This window comes from Phymastichus coffea, unplaced genomic scaffold (genome assembly GCF_024137745.1).
Source record: "Phymastichus coffea isolate CEN01 unplaced genomic scaffold, Cenicafe_Pcof_1.1 PCOF00011, whole genome shotgun sequence".
NCBI classification, from domain to species: Eukaryota; Metazoa; Arthropoda; class Insecta; order Hymenoptera; family Eulophidae; genus Phymastichus; species Phymastichus coffea.
This window is the reverse complement of record NW_026706822.1, coordinates 3,189,290-3,214,683: the sequence shown is the minus strand read 5'-3', so window position 1 is coordinate 3,214,683 and position 25,394 is coordinate 3,189,290. Positions and strand designations below refer to the sequence as shown.

The window sequence follows — 25,394 nt, the reverse complement described above, 5'->3', positions numbered from 1 at the left end:
TCTACTTCACACCTATCTATAATGATTTTTCTGTAAAGGTCGTTCAGCTGTCTGCCCAAATGCTTTTCGACATATACAAATTTAAAATTTACGTATGTGAATAAATCTATGTTGACCTTGCTTTTGCTAGTAACAGTATCTTTATCGAATTTGTATTTGTTGAAGTTATTGTTTTCTTCCGCGATAAAGAGTTTTGGGTGTTCTGTTCTTATAAACTCTCTGTAGCATTTCAATATTTTATCTTTGGCTGTTAAAGCAAAGGTCGTGTCGCTAGTGTTTACCATGTATATTATGTCGTCATTGTATGTGTTAATAGTACATTACGATACAAGAGCGCAAAGTAGGCGATTCCCGCACGCGCGAGTATTACCGACCGAGCGAAGCGAGACTCGCGCGTGCGGGAATTGCCTACTTTGCGCTCGCGTATCGTATACTATTTTCTCGTGTGAGGTGCGAAAAGTTCGATCGTATTTCACATACCCAATTTGTTTTAAGAGTATGGATATTACATTTTTAATTTAGTTATAAGAATACATTTACGGTATATAAAATAATAAAACCATAGTTTCCAAAATAATGAATAATTGATAAGGAGCGGAAGATTGGTATGAGAAATAAAAACGTATTAAATCATTTCATTTTGAATATATAAAAATGAATTATTAAAATATTATATTTTTACATATGTTTTTTCTATAAATTATATAAAAATACTTTGAAAATTAAGCAAAATCTAAAAAAGTCTTATTGATTTTGGGGCATATTAATTGTAACGTTACAATTATAAAAATTAAACGTAATATTTTTATCTAATTTGAGTGCACTTGGTATATCTATTACACTCGCAGGGTCTTTTGGATTTGGACGTTGCTCTTTACAATTAGCATTTTGAAGAAGTTCAGCTTGATAGTTTGAAGTCGATGGGCGTGGATTATTACTGGTAAGATCTAGTTTTGATTTTTTTGATGCTGGCTCAACTGTGATGCATGAAGTTGACGTTGTTGCGAAAACGCTACCTTCAATCCGACTACCTATTTGATTTTTGTTCGAAATCGAATTTTCAATATACCCTTCTGCAACAGTATTCGACTTCCATCCTCCGTGCCTCTTAAGTGTGGTTATATCTGCTCCAGAGTCGACCAGCAATGTTGCAGACGTTCGTCGAAATGAGTGCCCAGTATACAGCTCAGGATTCTCCAAATTCAAAAATCTAGCTATTTGTGAAGGCATGTGGCCGAATGTATTGACGCCAATGGGTTGCAATATGTATATTCCTTTTCTATAAATCAAGAAAAATCTGTTGGTCTTCGTTCGTTCTGGTCGTTCATCTATATACTTTTTACAAATGTTGTAAAAACTTCCGGTAATGGTGAACGATCTTTCAATTTTAGTTTTTGTCTTTGGTACTTTGATGTGCAAAAACGTCTCATGATCTGTGATGTCTTGGATCTTCATTGCTGCCAATTCTTCGCGTCTGCAAGCACCAGTGATCCCAAAGATAAAAGCTACCTTAAAAATATATTTAAAAATTTAAATTATTGTTAGTATATGTACAAATAGGTAAACAAGAAATGTGTCTATTGTAAGATTTAAATAAAATATTTTTATTAATTTACCTTGATCGCCAAATAATCATTATCTGGGGCTTCTTCAAGAAATTTCAAAACTTCAGTGGATGAAAAAACTTTCGACTTCTTACTTTTGAATCCAGTATTCAATTTCTTCAAATATGCTATTAATTTATTATAATTTCCAATGTCTAAATTATTATATGCTTTAATTGTGGCCTTCAACATTGAAAAACGTGCCCATAATGTTGATGGTGCATAACTGTTCTTCAGTACATCAAAATAAGCTAAAAAGACCTCCTCTGCAAACGAACGGGTATTTTTCGTTTGTCGCCACTTTTTAAATTCATTGTAGACTTGGGTGTATTTTTTTCTGGACGCATCTGGTAACAAATTGAAAACTACGTTTTGAGCAGCTTCGGCAATTTCTACCGGCACTTCCTTAACGTCACTTGCTTCACTCGACTCTGAACTACTCATGTTTACGCAAAAGCTTGTGACAGCTCAACTGCTAGATTTGTACTAATTCTTTTCGCACACAAAATTTTTCTTCTTAAATATAATACAGGGTAGTAACCAAATGCGCCTGTTCGGACTTGAATTTTCATTTTCGCGTTTCAGCTTCATTATCACGTTTTAGTATATTTGAGGGAATCCCCAACTGGGGAATAATTTTCTTCCAACACGTGAAGTTAATGGTAAACAAATCGCGCATGGTTATAAAAAAACGATTGCCCGGTTGACCCTGCTCAGGTAAACGCTTAGCTCAGCTTTCACTTTTTCATTTCCTGCACGCACAGGTAAATTTTTAGGAAGCGTGCGGGAAAGATTTACTTGCAGATATCACTTTCTCATTTCCCGCACGCAGGCAGCGTGCGGGAATAGGTTGCGCATGCGCAGATCAGTTTTTGAGAAGCGTGCGGGAATGATATACTTTGCGCACGGAAAAACGTGTGCAAAATCGAACTTTGCGCACGCTGTACGAGAAAGTATTTTGTTACTGGACCTTTATATAAAATATCGTAAGTGTTAGTAAAACATTCTTCCTGAGGTAAAATGTCCCAAAATGTATAACCCCCGTCAGAGTCTACGCAAGTTGTGTCTGAAAATTTACATATCGTTCCTGAGCTTAAATGTAATTTGTCATTACTCAGAGAAATTTTCGCATAGGCTTGTATTAATGTGATTTTAATTGTGCCTTGAACAAGTACCTTACTCCATGATCCGAACCTGTCTGCGTAGGCTTCGCCGCTGCAGCTTCCTGCATCGCCAGCGAAGTCTATGCCCTTGGTTGTTGTGGCGTTTATTTTTAAATCGGCAATCGTATGAAAATTGTCATACTTAAAAATTCTCGTTTCGTGGATAGTTTGGCATTGTTCATGGCTCAATTCATACAAGTATTCCTGTTCTCCGTTTTGTTCAGGTTCGAGGCGTCCGAATAATCCGCATTGGTATACTGTCCGATGGATTTCAATTTTGCATTGATGTACTGGAATATTTCTAAATTCGGCTGCTTGGATAAGTTCTATATTTGCTATTGTTGAGTTTATGGTTTCGGTGTTAAAGTCGCATTCGTCAGCGTCCAGTAGAGAGAATGTTGTGATGTTTGTGTTTGTGGTGCCGCAGTGATATCCAATGTATGCATAAGTACTTTGAAAAAATGTAATGAATAACGTTATTTTTGAAAAATGATTTGTTTGTCCTAAAACAGAGAAAGGTTTATCAGTTTATATACTTTTGTGTAATATTAATTTATTTGCATGAACTGTATTCGGTTTTCCACCCTTATTTATTATTACATTATATTTGTCTGTGATGTTTAATATTTCAAAAGGACCCAGGTTGTGATTCTTTTCTAAATTTCCTGGTTTAGGTTCTTTAATGAGCCACACTTGATCTCCTATTTTGAAATTGCAAGGGTTTATGTGGCGATCATAATATTTTTTTGATTTTTCTTTTGCTGTTATGAGGTTTTCTCGCGCTAAGCATGCAATATCCTGTATGTTTTGTATAAGTGTTGATAGATAATTATTAAATGTTGGCAATTGTTCTGAAGTTTTCAACGGTTCACTAGATGGTAATCGTGGTGGATAAGCGAAGACCAGTTCATGCGGAGTAAATCTATGTGCGCTGTGAACGCTTGTATTGTAATGAAATTGGGCTAATTCTAATAAATTGTCCCATTCAATTTTTTTACTAGAAAAATTTTTTAAATATTCACAAAGGGGGTGATGTGCTCTTTCTAGGGAGCCGTTTGATTGTGGTGAAAATGCGGTTGTTTCTATTTTTGCAAATTTAAATCTACGAGCAATGGCTTTTAAAATTTTACTTGTAAAGTTTGCTCCTCTGTCGGTGAGGACTACTTTTGGTGAACTGAAAATACATATAAATCTTTTATTAGGGCATCTGCAATTGTTTCTGCCGTTTGATCACTGAGTGGAACAACTATTATGAATTTTGAGAGGAGGTCTTGTATAGAAAGAATGTATTTGTTCTGATTATTAGTAACGTTTAGAGGTCCTACTATGTCCATTGCGATTTTGTCGAATGTTTTCATGGGAGTATCCGTTATTATCATTGGTTGTCTAGTTTTTATTCTTTTTAGTTTGTTTCTTTGACAAATTTCACAATTTTTAATATGGTTCTATATATCAGTTTTCAGATTTTCCCAATAGTATTTGTTCTTTATTCTGTTCCATGTTCTGTTGATTCCTGAATGTCCTCCTAGTGCGTTTGAGTGATACTGGTCGAATATATTGTCTCGGTCTGTGAGTTTTACGTAGTCGATGTAATTTAGGCAAATGATAATTTTAGTTTTAGAAGTTTCGAATGTTGTTGCTAGAGTGTTTTCTATTTCGGTCCAGTGTATGTTTTTTAATTGTAGGTCTTTTGAGATGCTGAATGTTTTTATTTTCTTGCGAATTATTAATGTTCTTAATAATTTGAAGAGGCTTTTGAGATTCTCCTTTATCCTCATAGCGGACTGTCTTGTGTCAAGACAGGCTATGAAGATATTTTTTGTTCTTGACTGAATTATTTCAATTTCCTGGGGTTGTAGATTTCTGTCTGGTTGTATCTGTTTGATTTTTATTAGTCTTTCTGTTGCGTTATCTAATGATTGATGTTTGTTGTCGATAAAATGTATAATGTTGTCTTTTCTTGATTCGATGGGTTTTTTCGTAAATCGAATGTTATGTTGTTTCTGTGTTGTATTTTCGTCATTTTCCATATGTACTTGTGCTTGTGTAATATTTTTATTTCTATTTTCTTTTTCTTTGTCTTGTTTTCTTATTATTTTGATTTCTTCCTCTTGTTTTTCTTGTTCATTTGTTACTATTTCTTTTGATTCTTGTTTTGCTTTTTGTGCTCTGGTAACTGCGTTTATTTTTATATCTTCTATCGGATTTCGTGATAGTGCATCGGCATTTGTATTTATTTTGCCAGGTTTGTAGATAATATCATAATCATAATCTGCCAGTTTTAGTCTCCATTTTTGTACTCTTGAATTGTTGTCTGCTGATTTGAAGGACAACAAAGGTTTGTGATCACTAACGACGGTAAATTTGTTTCCGTATATGTAATTTTTAAATGTTTTTATTGCGAATACTATGCCAAGTGCTTCTTTTTCGTATGTATGGTATTTTTTTTTCTGCTGATTTTAAGATTCTTGATGCGAATGCTATTGGTCTGTCATCACCGATCTCTCCTTGAGATAGTACACAACCCAGCGCGTAGTTTGAAGCGTCTGTTGTAATGATGAATGGTTTTTCCATATCTGGGTATTGAAGAACTGGAGTTGTGCATAGGGCGTTTTTTAATTTTTCAAAAGCTTCCTGTCTTTCTTCAGTCCAAATAAATGGTTGTTCTTTTTGCAGTAAATCTATGATAGGTTTTGCTATTTGTGAGAAGTGTCTAATAAAGCGTCTGTAATAGCTTGTAAGGCCTAAAAATTCTCTGATATTTTTGATAGTTTTTGGGATAGGAAATTTCTTTATTGCTTCTATTTTCTTTGGGTCTGTTTTGATACCTTCTTCACTTATAATGTGGCCTAAGAATTCAACTTCTTTTTGGAAAAATTTGCATTTACTCGTTTCAATTTTTAATCCTGCTATTCTTAATTTTTCTGCTATGAGTTTGAATCTTTCATTATGTTCTTCAACCGTATTTGCAACGATAATTATATCATCGATGTACAGGTAGCAGAACCCTTTTTCCAATAGGTCTCCGAGTACTTTTGTTAGTGCTCTTTGGAAGACTCTAGGTGAGTTTATTAGTCCGAAAGGTAATACTTTGAATTCAAAACGTCCCAAGCCAGGGATACTAAATGCCGTTTTATGTATATCTGACTCTTTCATTTTTAGTTGATGAAATCCGGAAACCATATCGATGGTGGTAAAAATTTTGTTTTTTCCTATGCAGTCGAAAATTTCCAATATATTGGGTATAAGATATGGATCTGGAATAGTTTTTGCATTCAATTTTCGATAATCTATCACCATTCTCCATTTTTTCTTTCCGTCTTTTGTTAATCCCTTTTTTGGCACAATCCATACTGGCGCGTTAAATGCACTTGTTGAGGGTCTAATTAAGTTATTTGTAATTAGCTTCTTTGTCTGATCACATGCGATTTGCTTGAGTGTATATGGCAGAGGAAATTGTTTAACATATACTGGTTTATCATCAGTTAAATTAATTTCGTGTTCTTCTATGTTGCATTGGCCAAGTTTATCTCCTTCTAACCAGCATATGTCTTCAAATGACAGTATTAAATTTTTTATGTTTTCTTTTTTTCGTTGAGTCAGGTGTTCTAAATTTATTGTATCTATCAGTTGCTTTCGTCGTATTGTTATTTCATGTTCTTGTGTCTCTTTTTGTGTAATTTCGTTGTGCGTAGTTGTAAATATATGTATCGGTTTTAAATTAGTTTCTTTAGGTGTGAATTTTTCATTGAGGTTTTTGAAGTTATTTTCTATATCATTTATAATGTGAAGGTTCGTCATTTTGTCATATTTTCTGTCGATCTCTCCTGCAACGTTATCTCTCAACGTGTCGCAAACATTTGAATAATCATTAATAGTATAGTTCTCCTTGGTTTCATTGGATTCGTCTTCCAGGGCTTTATTAATATTTCCAATAAATTGTGTCAAGCTTGAGTTATAGTTAGGTTGAGATATTTTTGTTTCTGGATTCCCATATATTTGATCATTCGTACTATTTTTCGTTTCTTTTTGTATGTTACTTATTATATTTAAGATTTGAATTACATCTTTATGTATTGATACTTCTTTGCTGTGTGTAATCGTATTTGTTTCGATATCATTTTTGCTTACTATGTATCTTTTATCAAATGCTATGGGTTTCCATGTGTCATGATGTTCATTAATTTCTTTTGATGTTTGTACTGTAAATGTGTTTGTTTGATTTCTGCTAGTGATTTCTTTTAATGGCACTTTTTAATTATTTATTTCCAAGTAACCTCTGTCTAATCTTAATTTGTGTTTGGATAAGGCATTTATTCCTATTATTCCATCGTAAGGAATAGAGAAGTTATCTGGTGCTACATGGAAATCAAATGGTTCATCTGCAATATACATTTGTGTTGAACCTATTGTTCTTATTGCGTCTTCTGTGATTCCTCATATAGATATTTGTTCATTTCTATTTAAATGCTTTTGTGAAATGCTGCTATTCTTGATAATATTTAGTTGTGCTCCACTGTCTACTAGTAGTTGCAGTTTGTTATTCGAATTTGGTTCGACTATTTCTATGTACTTGAGCAGGTATTTTAGTTTGACAATGTATATTTTGGTACAGTCATTTGTAATTTGTTGGTTAATATCAGTACTATTTTTAGCTATATCTGTCTGGAGCATGGTACTCTCTATTTCCTTTATATTTTCTTTGAATTTGCTGTATGTATCTATGTGATGTTTTGTTTGTGTTGGGAGAGTGAGTGTTTTGTCGTGGGACGTTTTTATTGTCTGCTCATTCTTTAGGCGTTCCTTCCCAAAGGAGCTCCAGAGTTTTCCGAGTTTGTCCCATGTTTGCGACATTGTTCTGTTGTATGACCGACACCTTTACAGATTCTGCAAAATATTCTTTCTTCTTGTAATCTTTTAATTTTTTCACAGTTATCTATGTTATGTCCTGTTTCATTGCAACCTTCGTATGTGATTGAAATATTTTGAGGTGGATAATTTTTTAGTGCTTGTAGTTTCCTACATTCACTTGCTGTGTGACCTATATTTTTGCAATAAGCGCAGAATTTTTTTCTTTGATCATTGTTAAAATTGTTTCTGTAGCCGTTGTTGTGGTTTCTATTGTAGGTGTTATAGTTTTGCTGATTTTGCTGAGGGTTTGCAGATTGTTGTGTATTCGCGATTTTTCTGCAGAACTTTGCTGTGTGACCTAATTGATCACATAATTGGCACTTGTAACTTGATTTGTTTCTTTGTTCTGTGAAATATATTCGCGCTTCTTCACAATCTTGTTCTTCATGTCCCTGTTCTTGGCATAGGGTGCATATTCTATAAGGTGATCTATTTTTACCTGTTGTGCAAAATTTGATAGAGTGACCTTTTTTATTGCATTTTTTACAAAAGACCTCAGGGCATTCTTGCGTTGAATGACTTCCTTCTTCACAAATATCGCATTTGTTTATCTTTTGTGTGATCTTATTTTTACACTTAATGGCTTCATGTCCTGTTTCTCCACATTTCCAGCATTTTATGTAGTCGGCAATGTAGGGGCATTGACCTACCTCATGTCCTAATTCTTGACAGTATTGGCAATGGATATTTCTTCGTTTGTTCAGTGGGCAAGCGCTTATTGAGTGTCCTTTTTGGCTACAGTATTTGCATATCAAATTGATTTTGTCTACTGAATTTTTACAGTTATTGGAAAAGTGATCTGATCCTTTACAATAGACGCATGCTGCAGAATGGCAAAATAGCGCTTCGTGTTGGGGGTCATGGCAAATTTGACATATCATGATTTTTTTCGGTAGTTCAGGTCTATTATAATAATCATTGTATTCGACATATGTGTTATTAATTGTTACATTGTCTGTTGCTTTTCTAATATTTATGTCATTTTTAATTTCTATGGCTTTTTTGGACATTTCTTGTAATGTTGTCTCGTTGCCCAATTCGTATTTTATCTCCGTTCACATTCCTTTTTTAAAACATTTTGCTGCATCCGCATCTAATTCTTCGTAGAAATTCTTCCTGGCTATTTCATTTGTTACTTGTATTCTGTATATTTCCTTTATTTCTAATACTAATTGACATAATCTATTTGTGTATTGAATAACTGATTCTGTATTTCCTTGTGTTATTTTGCGTATCCTAGCACGCAGTTCGTGTATGTCTTCTTGAATTGGGTATAGACTTCGTATTGCTGTAATTAATTCGTCTATTGTTTCTACACAGCTGTTTCCTAAGGCTTCTTCTGCTTCTCCCTTCATTCTCACTTTCAGTAGTTCTACTACATTATGTTCATCTTGGTCATCTACTAAATTTTTTACTCGTCGTAATCTCCTGATGTACTTTGCGGGTGGCATATTTTTGCCATCGAAGTCCGGAACATAATTTACCAATTCCTTGAGTGATAATTTGATTGGGTGTGAATTTGCCATATTTATTGGGTTTGTTGCTGGACTTGTGATACGTTGGTTTCCTTGAATTTGTCTTTGAATTTGCTGAGTGTTTCTTTCACTCTCCTTTTCGTTTATGTATTGTGTTTTGTTTATTTTTCTAATGTCTTTTCTTGAGTCTTCGATGTTCTGCTGTTGGTTAATAGGTTCGTCAGAGTTTTTTGGTAATGCGTATTTTGTGTAGACAGATTCTTCGTTTGTGTTTATGCTGAATAATATATCTTTTGGTGTCCCTAATATTAGACTTTGTTCACCTAAAAATCCTCCAATGTCTGAATATCTATCGTGTTTTTCTGAGTCAAATGTGTCAAACGTCTGGTCTAATAGTGAATATTTGTCTGAATCAGTGTAGTCGGTTTTATTTGTTTGTTTTTCTGTTAAATCAACTAATTGGTCAACTGTTGGTATGATTTTCTTTATTGCTCCTGTGTTTTTCTCTTTTCTTACGATTTCTTCTTAGGTCTTGGTCTTAATCGGCGATCTTTGTAGCTTGTTACTCTTTTTGAAAGCTATCTCATCCAGTCCTTTTTCTAAAAGGTCTTCTAATTTTGGATTCTTGTCGATTTGTGATCGCGTAAGTTTCCTAATTATGGATGATGTGTCCTTCGTTGTGCTGGACTTCTTGCTCATTTATTGCACTTTCGTAATAAACGGAATAAATAAAGGGAATTCGACAAAATCAAAATAGAGTGAAGCAGGGAAAATATATAAAATAAGAAAAATTATTGTTAGCAAAAAAATTATGGTAGAAGTATATGGAAACACAATTACTTATTGAAATGGCAAAAATAATATAAAAAAGGGGACAAAGAAAAGAAAAAAGGAAATTCTATCTACGTATGGTATTTGACCTACTAGCTGAAAATTATTTCTCGGTCACTTATTCCTGCTGTTGTCTTAATTTCACAATTTTGCAAAATTGCAATTTTGAAATTCGGTCACTATGAAAGAAAGTGACGTGTGCTGTTTACTTCTATAATACAACACCTACTCGTATATCCGCGGTTTTCGAATTCTCTCTTTTTCGTTTAACGTGTTAATTCATTAATAAGAACTATGTATCAAAATAATTTTCTTAATCTCAATCGAATGTATTTTTCGTACCGGAACCAATTGTTACGTCTCGTGCATCAACTACGAATAGCTAATGAATGAGACGTTCTAATATGTTGACTAGTGGTTGGATATGTCTCACTTATAATAAATATATGTGGCAATGTATGTCTGATAATTGTACTACCTTGATAATCGTAGCTTTTAATTGTTGATAAAATGTAGCAGGCTCTAACTACTTGTTGGATTGTATGAGTGTAGCAGGCTCTAACTGCTTGTTGAATTGAATAAATGTAGCAGGCTCTAACTGCTTGTTGAATTGAATAGGATAGGTTGTTAAATAATACTTGCACGATATTACTTTGTAACAGTCGCGAGTTTATTAAGTAAAATGATCATCAATTGTCGGACCGGTGTGTACGGAGTTGAGTCTTACAGGTACTTATTGACTGACTGACGGACTACTGATCAACTGCTTAGAGTAATTTGTTCATTGCTTTTTATATCTTTTATAGCTCTTTTCAGGTCAGTATTGCGATATTGTGTGACATTTTGTTTTCGCTGATTATAAATTCTTGCGTTTTGGTGACTTAGTTTCGGAGTGTGTTTCGACAGCTTTTTGCTGTCGTGTGAATAGCTTAGCAGTTTTGAATGTGTATATGTTACAAAAAGGATGCGTCGTAAGACTTAATTTCGGAGAGTCATTTACCTCGCGTTTAGTTAGCTTTTTGCTGACGTGCGAATAGTTTTAGTAGCTTTGAATTTCGCAAATGTGCATTTTATAAAAAGGATGCGTCGTAAGACGTAACAATAATACTAGACGAGCTTCTAAATTTTCTTAATACTAGACAGCAAAAGATTTTTTTTTTCCAATGTTCAAATGATCAGAGCTCAGTAATTCAAAAATCATATCTTTCACACCAGAACAAGAATCACATTCTTAAAAATAACAAAACTAAATGGCAAACCTTTAGAGCGTGCAATTGAAAGCTCCACACTAATTTAATCGATGACATTGTTCAAAGCAATCAAAAGAAGTTCAAAATTAACACAATATATACATAAGCATACATTATTCAATGGATTGATTGAAACATACTTTAGATACATGGAATAATATTTATATTTCCTGATTTTTATTCTAGGGTTCTCTTCTTTCATTAGGACATGAATTTCTTTCATACTTTGTGTAAAGAAACGCTTTACTTTTTGATCATTATCCATCACCGTTATTACATTTGATTTAGTTGAACTTTGTTTAAAACAATTAAAATCGTCATTTAAAAATATTCTATGACTATATCTTTCGCTTTTGAATTTATTGAATATTCGTTGTATTCATCTGGCTTACGGTGAATTCATACATATTATGAATTCAAGCTCTCACGTGAATTAAACAGAATTAATTACACAGGCACACACACAAAAAGTGATTTGCTACAGATGTAATATGGCACACGTATATTCTCATGTATTTTGACAGGCTGAATCCAAATCCATAGTCAGTTTGAACCAAGCACTTCAGATTCAAGAGCATTTGAACGTCAAATTGGAAAAAAAAGTCGTTTAAAAGAATGTAACTAATGTTTCTATGGTTTTAAAGATTGTTGAATCTGAATCTAAAGTCTCTTTGATATCTTCATGTTCGAATCAAGATCATTTCAAGGTAAAATGTGCATATTACGCAAAAAGTTAAATTTTAACTACAAATTCTGAAAGAACAGAAAATTTTACGTTAAATGCAATACTATTTTTTTTTTTCATGAACTGAAATTACGATTGAAATTCGTAATTTTTACCTCATTTCAAGGTCACTATATGTTGATATTTTGTGACTTAGCATGGCAATGACGTAAATACAAAAGTATTCGTGGAACTAGGCAACTATTTTCATACGTTTCGAGGGTTACTGAATCAAATCCATGATTCTCTTGATAAAATTAAGTCTAGATCGAGATGCGTTTAAAATCAAATCAACGGAAAAGATATCTGGTTTAAAAAGTCATTCTCTCTCTCTTTTTACTGCTTTATGAAAAAAGAAGCATTTAAAAAGAAATAGAGTATTTATATAATAAAGAATACATAACATAATAAAGAAGGAGTCGAGGAGAAACCGGAAGGACTGGGGAAGAAGTCCTAAAAATATCGTAATAATAGTTTAAAACTGTAAAGCTGAGGTAGAGAGGTTTCAAACGCATCTTTACGACCATATAATATATACACGATTAGTTTTTTTAAAGTAACTCACAGAAGGGGCTTTAATATGTCTGAAAAATTATTCTCACTTACTAGGTTCCATGGAAATGGCTTCTGTAACTTTTTCTTTTATTATTCTGCAAGTGTCATATACTGATGTAGCTGGATTGAATTGCATCATTTTTGTTACGTTCTTTTCCGGTATCGATATTCGTAACGATAGAGTAGCCATGGTAGTTTTCCACGTTTATTTTTTGATCTTATACTGGATTTACTAGAATTGAAAAAAAAATTTCATAAATAATATATACACAAACGTATGTTGATATTAGATTAAAAATGAACATCATATTTCAAACATTTAATTCACTTCTTATGAATCATTTGCTAATTTTATTCTTGTACTTGAATGAACCAGTAGAGTAAATAATATGTTTTTGATTAAATAAATGATTTATCCAAAAACTTCTTTACGTACAAATCTCTAACTGTGCCACTCCAATTTTTTTGCTACAAGGTAAGATTTCACCTGTCTGCTTAAAAGATTAAAAATAAATTAAAGTTAGAATCTATTCCGCATACTATTAACCAGATTTCTCCACTTTCAGTATTTACTATATTACAATCACCAAATTTAATGAAATCTTGGGAAAACACTCTTTGTTAAAAATAATATATGCCAAAAAATATATCCAGTCTGCAAAAAATTAATAAAGAATTCACTAAACCAAAGTTGAAATGTTGCTATTGGTAAAAAGCATAAAATATTAATTTATTTAAATGATCACATGGCATCTCGCGCAGTAAATTGTGGGATATAAAAAAAATAGAATCACAAAGTACCTCAAAAAAATCAATATACTGTTAATGTAACGGGGGAGGTTATCTGAAAAATGGGAAATTTATTTAAGAACAAACTCCCACGATGCAGAGCAAACCGCCGCTCCGTTAAACACGTATGATAGTACGTGTATTCGCCTTAACGTCAGATGATTTATCCTAGTTGTCTTCTATCAAACGGAGTTGAACTCACATTAAGTCACGTGTCTTGTGACACTTGATGAGTTTTAAGTGTGAGCGACTTTACTCCTAATCTTCTTAATCCCCTAGAAGTAATCAGATTAAAACCTAAGCCTTTTTCAATTACTTAAGCTACTAGGAAAATTAAATGACGAAAACGGCGACAAAATTTAACAGACTTTAATTAATAAAAATCACTACAGTCTTTGTAGGGCCGAAAGACGTACGCGAATAGGATTTTACAATTAACTATGTTCGGTTTCGGTGAGAAAGAGCGAGAGAGAGAAGATTAGAATTCTACCGTGAACTAACGCTCGACGCAAATACAAAAAATAACGCTAACACGATTAGACAAAATACCGAATGTATTTTGAATCGCATATAATGACGGAAGGTGCACCTACCATGCGGTGCAATTACGGTGATCAGCCGTAATTATTAATGCAAAATTATCAACTGCCGCTGCCCCTCGATTAATCAGCTGCGCTACCTCGATCTGCCTTTATCTGCTGCAATTTGCTGCTTCTACACCGCTGCTTGCTGTTGCAATACTGTCGTTGCACACTTGCACGTAATTGTCTCAAGGAAACTTTCTTTTGGAGTAACTAAGTGCGAAAAACAAATCGGCGGTAAACTCGCGTGAGCAGCTGAGTGGTAACTGCTTATTCAAAAGATCGCGTGCTCCCTCTCTCTCTCTTAATTGTTAGAACTAACGCGTGAGAAGCAGAATCGCGAACGGATCGATTAATTAAATCGACTACCGTTGCACTAAGTATAATATATTATACTACATATCTAATACTGCTATAAAAATTCAGCACCGAATCAAAAGATCTATTCGTATTCTAAATTAGAAATTTTTTATTTCAGAAACTTTTAAAACTATTCTAACATTATGTTTAATCTGTCTTACTATGTGTCAACTGGTGATTGATAAAATCTCGTATAAATAAATATTGTAACGGGACTTTCGCTCGAGGTATTTCGAATAGAAGCCGAAACAAAAATTAGTTATTATTCGCGGATGATTATATGTAGCGAGCGTTATCGCTATCCTGTACAACCTTATGCTCCTGCATGAGCCCGTCCAGGGTCCAGCTGCTTCAGGTTACCTCTTTCGTCAAGAGAGAGAAATCGGTCCGCGGAGAGTATTGTGAACTACGCGAAAATCAATCAGTGAATAACCGAGAGGGAACGGAGCGTGAATCAATAATGTAACTGACTATTATAAATAGAGCGGGAGTGGTTATGCTAATAACTCGGCATAAATTTCAGATAAACAGTAGTTTATATTAGGAAGAGGGAAGTTAATACAAATTTTAGAGTTGTGGAACGCAAATCGAGCAGCGTACTTGTGTCACATAGAACAGTGCAACACAAACACTCATAGACATGCACCCGAGATAAACGAGTATAGTGCACGAACCACGTGAGTGAACCGGATGCGAGTTCACGCCACATTATGAGCCGCCGCCGATAGAAAGCGAACCAGCGCGTCGTATACAAATCTGTAAGTTGGCACGCTTACTCATTCGCAGGCGAACGACAATTGGCGCGACAAAGCACTAATACGTGGCACAAATAACTGATAACATGCGCCCAACGCACTAGACGCAGTAGTAAGCGGATCAAACCAAAAATTATACAAGGCGAGCGTGAAGAGAGAGAGCGTAAAAAAGAGAGAAAACCAAATGACGAGCTAGTACTTCAGTGCTGATCGCTCGTTTAATCCTTCAAGATTCGGTAACGCACTCGCTTCACGGATCTTCCGTATCCGCTTCTCACTAGTAGGCGATCGTCTTAAATTTCTCGCTCGGGTTCTAGTTTATCGCTGCTGATCCTGCTAGTCGTGCACATAGCTGTCTACTTTTCTCCTTGCTACAATTCTTCGTGTAGCACTCGATCGTTCGTCCTCACCAGGTGTGCACTGGTTGCCGGTTTGAAGCTAATTGTTCTGATCGCGTCTATTCTCTCTCTCCTCTCAATAATAATCGCATCTCTGCGAGGTCCGTATCGCGCGCTTACTATCGACTATCGAAGGATTGATGCGTCACTTATCGGTTCGCTGACATCTGCGTTGCAAACATCTCATATAAACAAATACATATCAATATTACAAATATATTTATTACTGGCTTTGTGGAGTGAGAAAGACATAACGAACTACAAGCCGTTCGTTATGATATTTGTACATAAAATTATTACAAAAATTTCCATATTACACCAAAAATAATAGTAGGTTTGGATAACTGCTTCTTTTTATTCTATTTAAGTTCATTCACTATATTTAATTTGTTTATTGATTTATATACTGTGTTTGTAAATTTTTGCATATATTTTTTTAAGGAGGTACATTTCCTCGCTTGAAATTTCCGTTATAATATTAACGTTTTAATTTGTTGCGCCATTAAAATATAAAATTGATGGTTTATGATTCTAAGGTTATAATTTTTCATTAACACCTTGTGAGGTGACGGTTTTCTAACTTTCTGTGCTCACAAAGTGGTAACCGCAAATATTATATTTAATTAATCAGAAATACCGTTTCTTGAGTTGAATTCATTATTGTCGTTATTTGTTACCTAACTTATTCCAATGGGGTTGAAAATAAGGGATGTAAATATGGAGGGATATAAATAGGGGTAAAAAGAATAATTTTTCAGTTTTTTTTTGAGTTTTTATAGTCTGTCAATCAAATATATTAATATGTTCAATGAAATAAAGTTTCAATTAGTATGTTCAATGAAATAAAGTTTTAGTTCAATAATAAAGTTTTAATTAAAATTAAAAATTAAAAATTTTGTTAATAATAATTATTACACATTAGTTTTCCTAGAATCAAATATATTTTAACTCAACCTGAGGTTTGAACTCTTAAATTGAAGAAACCGTAAAACATCGAAATCAAAAATAACAATTTTTTTCATGAAAATCTAAGAAATCACCACACCTTTAACCACTACTTTCTACCCTTTAGGAAGTCCGTTGGCTAGAAATAACAACAGAGATGGAATCAGAGACTCCAAGAAAAATTTATATACAGAATTTGATGATGTTCCAACAAGTAATACTAAAATTATTTCGATTAGTACATATATGATCTACTGCCACTCAAGGGGTTAATAGTCAAAATATTAACTAGTGTGACGGTAAACGTCAAATTAGCGCTGATAACCTAACTTAATTGCTGCCTGGGAGGGCAACACCTACCGGGGGGACGAAATACGTAACGAAGGAATTCGGCGCGCGGGCAGACGGAACGCGCGCGATTGAAACCGAACCAGTGAAGCACTGACCATCATTGCGTTCGCCCGCTTTTGTTTTCGCTATCGCCGATCCACGTGCCGTTAACCCTAATACAATAAGGGAGGAACATTCAGCCCAGTGCCAGGACAGTAACCGCCGTTGACGTGGTGCCATACGTCTACAGAGGGAAGGGACACGAGCCGCCGAAGGAGAGTGTGTGAGGTTTCGCCATCGAGGGCGAAACCGCGTGTGCGCGAATTCGCGACCTGCGAAAATAAACAAAACAGTTCCGCGCAGTGCGACTATTTATCGTCCGCTCCGTACGCCTGCAATAATAAGGTAAGCTGGCCAGCTTAATCTCGCGATCGCGGTTGCATGTTTAATAATTAATTTCCGACATTCGAAGCGTGCATGTAGCGGCTCTAATAACAAAGAGCAGCGAGCGTCCCGACAATACGTGTTGTCGATGAGCGAGCGTCGATGTAAACAAACGCGCGGGCCGACCTTATGTAGTATTTGAGTAATAATAAAAGGTTCTGTTCGTGTTACTAACAAGTGTTTTTCGACTCGCTTACTTCTTTTGCTTCCACTCACTTTCTTATAGGTTAATTAGAATTACTGGTTGACTGACGCCTGTCTCCGCATGCTCTCCGGACTACATTTTGAGCATAGATTATTACGTTCGCCCTTTCAACAAAGTCGCGCGAATAAAAATATAATTAAACGGTCCTACCCCGTTACACTAGAACAAATAAAATTTTCTCGCTCACGGTTTTTCTGTTATGTTGTATATTTTTTTGTTATCAAAATAATATAAATATATTGTATTATGTGTTTAAAACTGGATTTTTCAATATTACATATAATATAATTATAATACTGTACCGATTCAGTCTAATTTGTTCTTTTCTTTCAGTGTGTGTGTGTGTGCATGTTTTGTGTGTATGTGTGAGTATGTAGATGTGTTTGCGAGCCTTGTGTTTCTACCTTCTGTTTCCGTCTGTCCTTATGGTCTTGTAATTTTGTCTTCTTGTTTTTCTTTTTCTTTCTCTTCTTCATTTCTTCTTCTTTTCCATTTTAGCTCCATCATCCACGCTATCTTTTCTTTACTTCCTATTATTATTTTTTCCCATTCTTCCCCTTCCTTTTTGCTTTTTTCACAGTTTTCTACTATGTGCTTCCAAATTTCTTCCTCTTTCATACACATTCTGCATCTCTTATTTTCTTCTTTTTCCCAATACCTACTTCCTCTCGTTTCGTTACCTAACCTAAACCTTTCCCTTATTTGTAGGCATGTATTCTTCCCTCTCCTTGCATTTCCTTTAATCTATACTTTTTCATTTCTTCTTTCAGTTCTTTCCACTCGTTTATGTATCTTCACTTTTCTAGCTTTTCTTATAGTTCTTTTTCTTCTTTTTTCTTTAGCTCTTCTCTTATTTCATCCCAAAACTCTTCTCTCATATCGTCACTCTCTTCCCTCTCTCTGTATATTTTACTTTTTCTAGCCATTCCTCTCTCTCCTCCTTCTTACCCTTTTTATCTTTTTCATTTCTTTCCCTTTTCATTAGTTCTCTCCATGCTTCTTGTTTTATAGAGCCATCTCTTTCTTCTCTTATTTTGTTTTCATACTTCATTGCTCTTTCTAATGCTGTTTCTTTCATTTCTTGTCTTCCTGTTTCCCATCGTATTAGGTAACTTGGCGTGTTTCTATCTAATCCTAATACCCACTTTATGTATTTTAGTTGTAGTCTCTCTATTTCCTCATATCTCTTCCATCCCCAGATTTCTGCTCCATACATAATCACGCTTTTCGCCAGAGCATCGAATAGATTCATCCTTAGCTCCCAGTTTTTTCTAAATAGCTTTTCTCTTAGCCCCCAGAGTCTCCTGAGTCCCATATTTATTTTCTCTTCTATCTTCTTTATCTACTTTTTATTTCCGTTATATCTACTTATCACATATCTCAAGTAGTTGTACTCTTTAACCATGTCTATCTTCTCACCTTCCCATTCGAATTCTTCTTCCGTCCCCCTTCCTCCTCCTCTCCTACATTTCATCATCTTTATTTTTCCTACATTTAGCTCTAATCCCCTTTCTTCCAGGTATCTTTTTAATTTTTTCAGCATCGATTTCATTCCACTTTCACTCTTTACCATCATCACTATATCATCTGCATATTCTAATGTCCATATTTTCTTCCTTCTTATCGCTACCCCTCCTTCTTGCACCTGTTTGACTTCCAGGTCGGCGAAGGCAAGATTAAATAGCGTAGTGCTCAAAGGGCACCCTTGCCTTACGCCTTTGTAAGTCTCAAACTCCCAGATTATTTCTCCTCGAACTTTTACCTTACTCCCTGTTTTCTTATATATTACTTCTATTTTTTTCCTGATTTTCCCATTTATCCCTTTCACTTTCATGTGTTTCCATATTTTCTTCCTCTTTATCTTGTCAAAAACGGCCTTCATGTCGGCAAAGAATACATACAGTTTTTCTCCTTTTTCCCTTATTTCCTTACCTATTATTGTTTTTAATATATATATTGAGTCCATTGTTCCCTTTTTCTTCCTGAATCCCATCTGTGTATCGCTTAGCGTTTCTTTTGCATCTAGTTCTCTTTCCAGTTTTTTCCTCAGTATTTCCGAATATATTTTATATCCCGTGTCCATCAGCGTTATTCCTCTATAGTTTTTTACTTCTTCTTTCCTCCCTTTCTTATATATTGGTACTATTATTCCCTTCCTCCATTCTTCCGGATATTCTTCTCCGTTCCATATTCCGTTTAAGCATTTTGTCATATCTTTTAACAATCCTTCCGTGCCTTCCATCCACACTTCGTTTCCTATACCATCTTCTCCTGTAGCCTTTTTCTTTTTCATTTTTCTTATTACCTCTTTTACTTCTCTTACTTTAATTTCTTCTCCTTCCTATTCTTTTCTATCTTCTGCTATTTAGTCTCTCAATTCCACTTTTACTGGTAAGTGGTCCGACTTTACCCTCTCTTTTATTTAAAACCTTTTTATTGTCTCATCACCTTCCTCGTTACCTACTACATAATCTATCGTTGACTTCCTCTCGCTCCTATATATGTTATTTCTCCCTCTTCATCTCCTTCTTTTCTCCCATTTGTTATCACTAAACTCTTTTCTCCTAGCCATTTTAACATTTCTTCTCCCTCTGCGCTTAACACTTTATACTTAGCCTTTATTTCTTCTAGGTTTTCTTCTATCTCCCATTCTCTCTTTTCATTTCCTGTTCTTGGGTTGAAGTCTCCTCCTATAATTATTCTTTTTCCTCTGTTCTCGTCTATCTCTTCGCTTAGGTATTTATAGTTTTCCTTTTTCTCATGTTGCATATACACCGTTGCTATCATGTATTTCCTCCCTCCGATCTTTATTTCTCCTGCTATTACCTCACTTGTCCTTTCTTTCTTCCATTCAACCTTACTCATCCCTTTCCTCTCTTACCGCCATTATTCCTCCCCCTATTTCTCTCCCCCTTCTTCCTTCCCTTCTTGAGTCTCTCCACTCTATGTTATACCCTTTCAGTTGCTTCTCCACCCAAGTTTTTGCCCCTTGCCTCTTCGCCCAAGTTTCGGTTAGCCCTATTATATCAAGTTCCCTAACATATTCCAAGTCGTCTTCCTCCATGCTCCTAATCCCTGCCGTGTTCCATAAGATCCTCTCTTATCTTCCTCTGCTTTTCTGCCTCAGCTTCTTTTTGCTCTTCATAATTCCTTCTTTTTGTTCCCATGAAGCGCATCTAATTTGCCACATCTTTTTTCCTCTTTCTCTCCGATCATTCCTCCCCGCTGTCCCTTCTATTCTTCTCAGATTCACTATCTCCCCTTTCCTTTCTAGTTCCTCTCTTAACCAGTCCTCTGCCTCACCCTTCTTTTCCCATCTTAATCCACCTTATAAGTCTGTCACTATTATATTGTTTATCCTACTTTCTCTATCCATTTGTTCTCTCATATACTCTAATTAGTTCCTTATTGCCTACTTATGTTCCTCTTTGTATGTCGTTTCCTCCTTCTATACTTTCTTTTAGTTTCATGCACCCTTCTTCCAACTACTTCATCCTCTCTCTCCATTTTTCCTGCAGTTTATTTTCTCTAAGTTCTCTCTCTCTCTCTCTCCTCTCTCTCTCTCTCTCTCTCTCTCTCTCTCTCTCTCTCTCTCTCTCTCTCTCTCTCTCTCTCTCTCTCTCCTCTCTCTCTCTCTCTCTCTCTCTCTCTCTCTCTCTCTCTCTCTCTCTCTCTCTCTCTCTCTCTCTTTCTCTCTCTCTCTCTCTCTCTCTCTCTCTCTCTCTCTCTCTCTCTCTCTCTCTTGTGAGTACCGGCCAGTCGCAAAATTTTATACTCTCCACTTTGACCAAGTATACTTAAATATTCGCCTTCGGGCGGCTGTTTTAGGTTCATCATTGCAAGCTCCTTATTGCAATCTACTGATACAAGCGTATTCATCGCCTGTAGCTGTGTTTGCAATTGTTCTTCATCAAAACATCTTCTTGCGGATTCTTGGAGGTTAGTTCTCTCATCGCCGGTGAATTCGCAACAAGCTTCCACCACACCGAGTTTTCGCAAAATCCCGCCAACACTGAGAGTTTCCTTCAAACTACGCATGCGCCTAGTTTGAATTCGTCAGGCTACACACACATCAGACCTACATCGGCGAGTCCGGAGCCATCGTCTATCATCCTCACCGCCTTCCACACAAGCCACGCCTACCACACACGAGTCCGGGACAACCGTCGACCATCCGGCGTGACATATCTTACCGTACCGATACCAGTGAGTTTTGCGCGCGCAATTCGAATTTAAACTCTCCATATTATAACAGAGTAGTACTACACACATATACAATACACTTTACTGCTGTTTAATTAGTAACTAAGAGCATCATCATTACTACGATCAGGCAAACACTATTTAATCGGCGCCTTTAATGGTCTTAACCTGTGGCTTTTGTGATTCTGTCATAAATCGCAAAACTAGTCGTACCATTACTTGCTCTAATTGTAATAAACTATATCACTCGTACTGTGTGAGTCCAGTCGCGCCAGCTGGTTCCACTATCCTTGGCTGTTGCCGTTCAAGTGTTGCTACATCTCTGCCTCAATCCGCTACCTCAACTTCAAGCTCTCACAGTAAACTCATCCTTCAGTAAGAAGCGGCAAGCTTTTTCCCCTCAATCTCCAAATTTTCGTTTGACGAAGCTTCCTTGTACTTCAACCAACTCATCACAACTTGTTACTACCGATCAATTCGACATGTCGACTCCTCCTACTTGGTTTAGTGACTTTCACAAGGAATACTCCAAGAACGTTGCATTCCAGAACGAATGTATGTCAGAATTCCGGAATATGTAAGCACCGCACGCAAGATGACACTGCCAGGGACATGCTTTCAGTACTTTCTGATGAATGCGAAATCCTAGTCTTCGGTCTCCCTCACTCGTTTACTGGTTCTCACTATGATGCAACCAAAGTTTTACTCGCATTTTTGGGTTTTGGGAATGGTTGCGACTTCCCGCAAATTGTATCCACACGAGAATGGAAACTACTAATACCAGCAGCAAAAATCACCTCTCAAACAGTAATGCTCTTCTTTCGAATTCAGCAACGAATACTACATCCACTACTACTCAATCTCTTACTTCTTCATTTGCTTTTCAATTGTCGAGCAACTTACTTCGTGACAAAGTCATTAAGTGTGCTCACCTGCTGAAGGATAAAACTGCCATTGACATATTTAAATGTGGTAGCAAAAACACCAGTCTACATTCGTCCGCTATGGCCTAAGCCCGTGTTTGATCTTTTCACGGCAGCTCGAAACTTCAGTGTGAAATACAATTTTGCTCGTCCAATTGTTAAAAATCTAAGGGTCTGTCTTCGTAAAACTATTCGCTCTGCTCCGGTACCCATATTATCTGTCGATGATCTTCCCAAATTTATCCCACAACAATCACACATGACCGGCATGGAAACTGATGAGAATCCATCTGCTTCTACTAATAATTATGGAAGTCAACCACTCAATGCAACTCTAACTCCATAACAACTACATCCTTCAACAAATCGTAGCACAAAAAAGTTTATCTCTGTTGGACACATCAACATAAATCGCCTTGACTCATTCTCTCACTTTGCATTACTTCAAGCTAAATGTTCTGCTGTTCACTATGACATAATTGCAATCTTAGAGACCTTTTTAACTGTGAATACTCCCGATTCTCATCTACACCTTGAAGGCTTTGCCTTATTCAGACTCGATCGCTCCGGTAAAGAAGGTGGGGGAGTTGCACTTTATGTCCGCAATAGTTTCACCGTAAATACTCTAGTTACCTCTGATCCACTGTATGATAATACGCCTGAATTTATTATTTGTGAAATAAAAAGTGATAACCTTAAGCTACTTTTCGCTGTCATTTACCGTAGACCGCATGCCTCCTCTCCTTCTCACTTTTTCAATTGTATATCAGCCTATCTTCCACACTATAATGACGTAATTATCTCTGGCGATTTAAATGCTGACCTGTCCTCTTCCACACTATATGATGCCCGTACACTTAGAAACCTTATCGACTCTCATGGCTTGAATGTTGTTTCCCTTGAACCCACCCATCATCTAATCGATAAATTCCCTCCATCTCACACAACACTAGATCTTTTCATTGTCAAAGACCCTAGTCGAATATTATCATTCTCAAAAACCTCTACACCTTTCATAGCTGGTGACGACTTCATTGACCTATCATACTCATACTCCCTTTCTGTTTCACAGCCTAAAACCATTCTCACCAGAAAACTTGATACCATCGACTCCTCAACCTTGTTATCCACCCTTCACAACAGTTTCAACTCCATTCCATATCTCTCCTTTAATAATCCCAAGCCAACTCCTTACCTCTCTGTATCTGTTGATGAACTTCAAAAAGATATCACCAACACTATCATCTCAACCTATGAATCGATTGCCCCTGTCCGCTCTATAATTCTTTCAACCAGACATAAGCCATGGATATCTACTCAACTCCGCTCATTAATGAGCCTTCGTGACCGTGCCTACTCATTAGCTAAATCTACTAAATCCGCCCAGGACGTTCTCAATTACAAATCCCTACGTTCTAAGGTAACTAATAGTATTGCTACCTCGAAAAACTCCTACATAAAGACCGAGGTTCTGACTGCTCCAAATAATAAATCGAAATGGAGAGTACTCAATTCTCTGGGTATCAACAAGCCTTCTAATCCATCCCCTCTACTTTTATTCACTGCTGATGACCTAAATCGCCACTATGCCTCGATTTCAAATCGTCATCCACCACTTACCTTACATGAACTTAACACCATCCTTGCTGAGCCCTTGCCCACCCCTGTCAACCTGCCAGTCTTCTCTTTTCGTCCTGTTACCCAGACAGAAGTTGAGAATACTTTATCACTATCTACTTCTCCTGGCCATGGCATAGATGGTATAAACTCCAAAATGCTCAAGCTAGTCATTAGTGAAATATCTCCATTCTTAACAATGCTTTTCAACAAATCGATTTCAACCAATAGTTTTCCATCCGACTGGAAGCGAACTCTTATATGTCCAATATCAAAAAAAAAGAATCCTTCAACTCCATCAGACACTAGACCAATTGCCAAAATCTGCGAAATGTCCAAGACCTTTGAACGACTTATACATTCTCAACTTTCAACCCATCTTGAGACCAATAACCTACTTTCCCCTCGCCAAGCTGGCTTCAGACGAGGTCACAGTACCGAAACAGCTTTGTTGACAGTGGTTGATGATGTGAGAAAAGCAATTGATCGCCGCATGTTGACCATCCTAATAATGTATGATTATTCAAAGGCCTTCGACTGCATATCCCATACTATCCTTATTAAGAAAATGCGCTCAATAAACATTAGTGACCCTACCCTAAATTGGCTATTCACTTATCTAGCTGACCGAGCTCAGGCAGTAGTTGACTCTGGTGGGAGGCTCTCTGACTGGGTACGTACTTCCTCGGGTGTACCCCAGGGCAGCGTACTTGGTCCCCTACTCTTTGCTATTTTTATTGACGATCTCCCTCGTGTTCTTCAATTTGCAAATCATATACTATATGCGGATGATACCCAGATCTATCTGCACTGTAAATTCCAAGACCTTGGTCACGCAATCTCTGTCATGCAGCTCGAAGCTGATGCAGTTTCCAAATGGGCTCTCGATAACGGTCTAGACCTGAATCCCTCAAAAACTATAGTCATGATCCTCGGTAGCGAAATTTACATCTCACGCATTGATTTTTCAATCTTACCTCGGATACATGTACTAGGAACCCCCATACCCTACTCTTCCACTGCAGTTAACCTTGGCGTCACCCTTTCCTCCACTCTTAACTGGAAATTCCATGTCAACACAATAGTTCGTAAAGTTTATTCTTCTTTATACTCCCTCAAACACTACAAACACTCCCTAAGTCTTAACTTACGAAAGCAACTTGTTGAGACCCTCATATTTCCACACTACAACTACTGTTCCTCTCTCTTTCTTGACCTAGATAAAACTAGATTATCTCACCTACAAATCTCTCAAAATGCTTGTGTCAGATATGTAGTTGGCTTCATTCCACACATACCTACTGGCAATATTCATACCCACGTCAACTACC

General features: G+C 36.1%; 1 protein-coding gene across 3 annotated transcripts in view; it reads right to left on the bottom strand.

Annotated features, from left to right (window-relative positions):
• LOC131672448 (talin-2) overlaps positions 1 to 25,394 on the bottom strand; it is an 870,100-nt gene that overhangs the window by 762,884 nt on the left and 81,822 nt on the right. For all 3 annotated transcript variants that reach the window (XM_058949681.1, XM_058949672.1, XM_058949665.1), the window contains exon 2: positions 12,565 to 12,745. In XM_058949681.1, the coding sequence (XP_058805664.1) occupies positions 12,565 to 12,703 (139 nt within the window). In that variant the 5' untranslated portion in view covers positions 12,704 to 12,745. The remainder of the gene's footprint in view (positions 1 to 12,564; positions 12,746 to 25,394) is intronic.